This window comes from Sinocyclocheilus anshuiensis, unplaced genomic scaffold (genome assembly GCF_001515605.1).
Source record: "Sinocyclocheilus anshuiensis isolate Anshui unplaced genomic scaffold, SAMN03320099.WGS_v1.1 scaffold461, whole genome shotgun sequence".
NCBI classification, from domain to species: Eukaryota; Metazoa; Chordata; class Actinopteri; order Cypriniformes; family Cyprinidae; genus Sinocyclocheilus; species Sinocyclocheilus anshuiensis.
In genome coordinates, this window is record NW_015541005.1 from 2,433,386 (window position 1) to 2,440,374 (window position 6,989).

General features: G+C 37.3%; 1 protein-coding gene across 1 annotated transcript in view; it reads right to left on the reverse strand.

Moving 5' to 3' along the window:
* Window positions 1-2,188: 2,188 nt before the first annotated feature.
* LOC107690293 (probable ATP-dependent RNA helicase DHX58) overlaps window positions 2,189-6,989 on the reverse strand; it is a 9,361-nt gene continuing 4,560 nt past the window's right edge. Inside the window, exons 5-12 of the mRNA XM_016488589.1 lie at window positions 6,687-6,800; window positions 6,448-6,580; window positions 6,178-6,363; window positions 5,019-5,266; window positions 4,536-4,847; window positions 4,258-4,448; window positions 3,284-3,377; window positions 2,189-3,154 (exon numbers count right to left, since the gene is read on the reverse strand). Coding sequence (XP_016344075.1) covers window positions 2,963-3,154; window positions 3,284-3,377; window positions 4,258-4,448; window positions 4,536-4,847; window positions 5,019-5,266; window positions 6,178-6,363; window positions 6,448-6,580; window positions 6,687-6,800 — 1,470 coding nt within the window. The 3' untranslated portion in view covers window positions 2,189-2,962. The remainder of the gene's footprint in view (window positions 3,155-3,283; window positions 3,378-4,257; window positions 4,449-4,535; window positions 4,848-5,018; window positions 5,267-6,177; window positions 6,364-6,447; window positions 6,581-6,686; window positions 6,801-6,989) is intronic.

Here is a 6,989-nt window from a genome sequence, read left to right on the forward strand (position 1 = left end):
ACTCACTCACTCACTCACTCACTCACTCACTCACTCACACACACACACACACACACACACACACACACAGAGGAAGCACTAGAGAGCGACTTACACAAACAGACTTAAACACACCTATGAACCCTGCTGACATGATTAATCCTGTCTGATAAAGCCAGTCCAGAGCTCAACACACACCAATATCTGTGCCATGTGCGCTTATATGTTCAAGCTGTAGTGCACTGAGGGCGTCCCGAGTTCGAATCCCAGCTTGAGGACCTTTCCCAATCCCACCCCCCTCTCTCTCTCTCTCCCAATTTGCTTCCTGTCTACTCTACACTATCCTATCTTAATAATGGCAAAAATAAATTTTCAAAAAAGATTCCCCAAAACTTGGAATTGGTCAGCTTTTGCATTTAAGCACGAGTAATTAAAAGCCATGTTTAGCTACCACCGAATGAGGAAAGGAATTTCGGAAATATAGATGTACTTTACGAGACAAGTCCGTATTTACATTCAAAGCTCTTTTATAATCCTTTTGAAGTAACCATAACCATCCATTGGGTAGGAGCTTTCATAACATTTGGTTTAGATTACGGAGTCTTTGTTGGACTGAGAGGAATGTCTCTCAGTCTCTATATGTGTGCGGAGTCATTTTAAACGAACAGCGGGGGGAATATTTGGTTTTGCCTCCTTTGCGGAGTCCATTCATCCATCTCTATTCCTTCATCATCTCTTTTGCACCCGGGTCTCTATGAACACACACACACACACTACGGCCATCCCGAGTTCGAATCCCAGCTTGAGGACCTTTCCCAATCCCACCCCCCTCTCTCTCTCTCTCCCAATTTGCTTCCTGTCTACTCTACACTATCCTATCTTAATAATGGCAAAAATAAATTTTCAAAAAAGATTCCCCAAAACTTGGAATACTCTGTTTTAAAAATATATTTTTTTAAAGTTGAATTCGTATATGGATCACACTAGTCAGTGACGGACCACAGAGCTGTTATAGACCTAAGATTTGCTCTAACCGCTAAAGTTTAAGTCATGCACAAGTGATGTACTCACAGAAAACAAAAAAATATAGACATGATGAGAAAATCAATATGCTATGTAAAGGAAGACTGTGTTAGCAGAGAACTGAATTAAAGGTATGTCTGTACATCTGTGATTCAGCTTTTCCCGTCTGTTTTACAGACTTTTAGCTTTGACTTTGAATGTCCTTGCTAAAGTCTGTGTAAATGAGGAGCATGTGTATGTGTGTGTGTGATTTGTTCTGCAGGCATTGTGTGTATGTGTGTGTTTACATGTGTGCTGTGGGCGTTGCTGAGGCACTGATCCATGCAAAACCACACTGGCACAACACTACCCTTTATGTCAACCCCAGGCCTATGGCTCTGGCTCTCTCTTGCTTTGATTACATTTAACATTACATAAACACAAGAATATTTGGTCAAAATTTGCTCACCATCTAATTTGCAGATACTTGTTTACTAATTGCCCAGAGCCAGTTCCACTTATTCCGCTGATTGCACATTTGATTACATATACTGTACATATATAACACCACTAACGGTTGTGACCCTGAGGTGTTAAAAAGGCTTTTTGTATTCAAAAGAAAAAACCTGAGCAACTGACCTCCTGTACATCCAGTTAGTTTTAAAACCAAGTTCAGAATGAAAGAACACAATGGCTATGGAAGATGAACTGTGAACATAATAGATTACTGACTTTTATAAAGACAGGCGTCACTTACATCCTTCTCAACTTACAGGTTTGGCTTGCAGCACAGGAACTAAAACCTAGAACAAACCAAAGCGTGTTTAAACGAGGCAAATCACATGAGCAAATAAGAACTAATCAACTAGCGGCAACTGACAACAATTAACACGAACGAAAAGCAAGACTGCGTGGCGCCATCTAGCGGCTGACGCTAAATACTATCAAAAATCATTCGGAGAAACTCCACATTTTGAAATAGAAGAGCTTATCTTTAACTTTTCTTTCTGTTTCCTCCTCATGTAAATCTATGACTGTAGTCTTTTCTCACACACAGGTTCATAACAGTAAGTATCCACTTGTGTAGCAACTATAAGGATGAAAATACACAAAATTCCGTGCATAATTGTTTTATTATATATATACAGTATATATATATATTTTTTTTTTTATTTTTTTTTTTTTATTATATATTCTAGATGTGATATACAGACTCTCATGTGGTAAATGAAAAATGGTCAGACTTTTAAAAAGACATACGTTATACACATTTGTTTTTTGTGAGAAACATACTTAAGTGCTATAAACAAACCTGTAACCAGTCTGTAAATGAAGGCTCACAGATTATGAAGCGTGTTCATATTTCTCCTCATTTGTAAGTCACTTAGGATAAAAGCATCTGTTAAATGAATATATGTAAATGTTCCAGCAATCTGAAAGCGACAGTCTGAGCAGACTAGAGTTCAATGTGGGCCATTAAGAGCTTCAGGTGCATTTAGAGACATATTGCACAGTAATGTCAGCAATAACTAATAATCAAAGAGCAGCACAGTCCTGATCCCAGAGATGGACACCACAAAAAAAAAAAATCAATGAAATTGTCATAAATAAATATACAGTCAAAACATTTAACACACACACATCTTTCTCAGATAAAACAAAACTCTTACATGACAGAAACTACTAAGTAAACACTACAACTTAAAACTATATTTTGAGTACAAACAGCTCTATTATATGGAGGTTCCCAGCTGTCTTTTGACACTCACAACCAAACACAAAAGCATCTACTTCCCCCAACATCCATGAACAACCATGATGACTAATCAGCATAATCAGGATGGATCATTTCATATTTAAATGATGCTAAGTAGTTTGCGACTAACAGCAATCAATGGCCCCTTGCAGTACCACCTACAAGCAGAAAACTGAAAAAATCTGACACAGTGACTGTTACACTGTCTTGCCTGAGTTTAAATGGTCAGTCGTCTAAGTCTAGGTTAGGGAAACGGCTGCTCATGTCCTTAAGAAAGTCGAACTCTTTCACCTGGAACTCAACATCCTTCCACTGCTTGGGAGTGGTTTTGCCTCCAGGAGTCTTCAAGGAAAAGCTCTTTATTTTCAAGCAGGGGACTATTACCACCCTCCTGAACTTAATCTCCATTCCCCATTCCTGAGAAAGAGAGAGATGGAGGAATGAAGAAAAGTAGGTCAGTATTCTTAAGGACTTCTTCCTGTGTTTAGTCGGTTACATTTATAATGCAACATGTGATCTACATGCGTAAACTAACACAATCTGTACCTTTCCACAGTTCCTGCAGCTGATAACCCGTCCAGGCTCCCAATCTTCAAAGCTCTTCTCCAGAACGACCTGCCCACCTGCTCTATAATGCCTCCTATGAAACACACCAGTACAGACATGTTTGTTTTTGATCATGGTAGGGATCATTGACTTCATTGTTTTTATTCTGAGCTAATGACATTTTCTGTCCCATAAGCTATCGAACAAACCGTTTTTGCAAGAATATTTAGTTTTTGTACATGTTTAATGTATTATATCTTGATTAAGACATGAAGTATGTTTATTACAATGTTTTTGCCATAAGTTGTACTAAATTTGCACTTGAGTAATAAAATGTGGCTCTAAGAATAAACCATAAATGTCACTACTGTTCAAAAGTTTGGGGACAGTAAGGTTCTTTTTTTTTTTTTTAAGAAAGAAATTATACTTTTAATACATTGTTCAGCAAGGATGCATTCGATTGTTTCAAAGTGACAGAATCATTTTGTAACATTCTAAAAATCTTTACCATTTCAAATAAATGCTTTTCTTTTGAACTTTCTATTCAACAATGAATCCTGAAAACAATAAACTTATCACAGTTTCCACAAAAATATTAAGCAGCACAACTGTTTTCAACATTGATAACAATCAGAGTATTAGAATTATTTCTGAACTGAAGACTGGAGTAATGATGCTGAAAAGTCAAATGATGCTTTGCATCACAGGAATAAATTACATTTGAAAAATATTTAAATAGAAGCTGTTATTTTAAATTATAATATTTCACAATATTAGTGCCTTTACTGTATATTTTATCTAATAAATACAGCCTTGGTGAACAAAAGAGACTTCTTTCAAAATCATTAAAACAACTTTTGAATGGTAGTGTAGTGTATTTCATTAAACACTCTCCTTGGCTGCATATTTTTCAGAATTATTTAATGTCTATTTGGTCTGTGATACTGACTGCCGTGCACTCAGGAAAAACTCACTCAAACTCAGGGTTGATGTTGACATGGTGAGTATTTTCTATTTTTCTTAAATCTGCTCCACTGCAGACAGGCAAGAAGCATCCTCTGCATTGAAACTGAACCTGACCAGGACTATAGCGCTGCTCCCTCTCATCCTTTTTCTTCTCGGCCTGGATTCGAATCATAACAGCGATTTGTTGGAGCTCGGATATCTGACAGGAATAAAGAGACAGATGTTTTTTAGGAACCTGAAATCTGAATACTTCAAGCTTTTCTATTATTTGACGTGAATTGCAAACCTTGCGTCTGAACTCCCTGGGACTCATTTGCTGCACTTGGTCAATAGCTTTTGCAGTCAGACTTTCTAGATACTCATTGGTGAGTTCCCTGCGTATTTCACACCCACCTTCTTCGGCCACCACTGAGTAGACGCTGTTCACAGCTCGAGCCCGCCCACTGGCCTGCTGCTGAGCGATCTCATTGGTCAACAGCCCGTAACGTACAACTAAGTTGCATTCTGGAATATCAAGTCCTTCCTCAGCTACACTGGTGGAGATGAGGAGGTTGAGGATTCCTTTTCTAAAATGTTTTATGGTTTCCTTTTGTTCATTCTAACAACAAATACAAAAAAGCAGACATAAATAGGAAGTAGAGAAAATTATACTGTAAGTAAACTTCTTCCTCCTGTAAATACTGTATATTGGATGTTTTTCTTCAAGTAAACATGACTAACAAATGCTTTTTAGGGAAACCATCTGAGACGCTTTCTTGTGTGAAAGTACCTGGGTCATGTGATTTGCACCTGTACCCGCTCCTGTGAGAATGCCAGCTTTGACGTTGACCCTCTGCAGCTCAGGGTTGGAGTTCACCCAGTCAAACAGACAATGGGTGCCCCTGCGGGTCTTTGAGAAGAGGATAGCGCGAGAGTTTTCATCATTAAACTCTTCCTGCAATGTGCATTGCAACCGGGCCAGTTTGGGGTTTTCGTAGCGGGCATTCGATGTCAGCTGTTTAAGCTCCACACGGTTCTCTGAGCAGAAACAGAAGAGCGGAAATATTTGTCATCATTTGAGTGAATGGTTGAGATATTATTAGCTGAATTCTAATAACAAAGTCAACATCATCAAATTTTGCTGTCAACACAGACCACAAATAAAGGGACAGTAATCTAAATATGCATAAACAAAACTGAGATTTAAGCAGAAAGCTAAATTATCAATGAATAATGGCTTTAATTTCAGCCTGTTTCCCACAAAAAAATAAAAATAAAATAATCGTATGACTTTACAAGACTTTTATAACACACAAATCAAGTGGACTACATTTATGAAGCTTTTTTTGCACTGATAATCCAATTTTGGCTATAACCAATAAATTCTATTACAATTCTATACTATCTAGTCTAAATAAATTAAAAATTAAATATAAAAAACTAAAATCTATGATTTTAAATCCGACATGTTAATTTAGACATCACAAAATGATAAAAGTACAGTATAAAAATGTGATTCATTTTGAACTTAGATAAAGATTAACAGTGTTATTAAATTATTAGTTTTTTTTAAATATTAACTTTAAGTGAGTGTTAGATGACAGAAAGGCTAAAATCTAAATTTAACAATAGGGTACACGAGCAGGCACAAGTAAATATATTTATTAATATATTAGCAGATATAGATCTAATACTGACTGATAAAATACAAAAACTGCTATGGTGCCAATATATTTTTGTCCTTTTTGAAACTTAACCCCTCAACTAAAGTCTTTCACTGTATGGAAAAATAGCATGCAAAATTTCTCCCTCTGTTATTATTATTTGTATGTGTGTGGGAAAATAAGTCATACAGGTTTGTAACAGCACTGCGGTCAGTAAATGATGAGGGGTTAACTATCCCTTCTCAGAGCATCACAATAGTCAACAGCACAGTAAACAATCCACACCATCAAAAAGTCCCTGGAGAAAGAGATCTGTTCCATCCAGCAATTTGGTTTTCCTTGAATTGTAGAACTCATCTAGACCCCGGAACGCGTCCACCATGCGAACGGTGTCATTAATGAGAAGAGCATCGTTGTATTGCCGCAGGTGCAAAGCGCACTGAGCAATCAGTCTGTTCTCTTTCTTTACACCTGACAAACAAACACACCATCAGATCAAGTCATGTTTTTGCAGGAGATTGAGAATATACGACTCAAAGTTGTAGTGACATTAACCTGCTTTTTCTAGTTCCACCACATCAGCTTCATATTCCTGGGTGCCCATCTCTCGCAGGCTGCGACTCACCGTTGACGGCATAAACTCATGAATCATCAACATCATTGCCTTCAAGTGGTCGCCAAATGGATCCTGTTGCACACAAACAAACATACACACACACACATATTGGGTCTTGAATGTTTAAGTAGTTGTACAGTACAATCACATTATGACTCAGACACACAGAGGAAAGTACCAGAGCTCTTTTTTCAACAATATCATATTGCTTTTTGGGTCTAGGAACGACTTTCTGCAGCACTGGAGTAAAATTCTTGGTGGACACAATTACTGAATCCAGATTGGCACAGATCTGAGAATGAGAGAGGAAAAGAGATTCTTTCATTAGTTCACAGCACAAAATAAATTAGTTTTCAATTGACTTGATGTTTGTATTTGTATTAATGTCCATTATAGGTCATGTATCTGATATTAAAGGGTTAGTTCACCCAAAAATGACAATTCTGTCATTAATTACTCACCCTCATGTCGTTCTAAACCC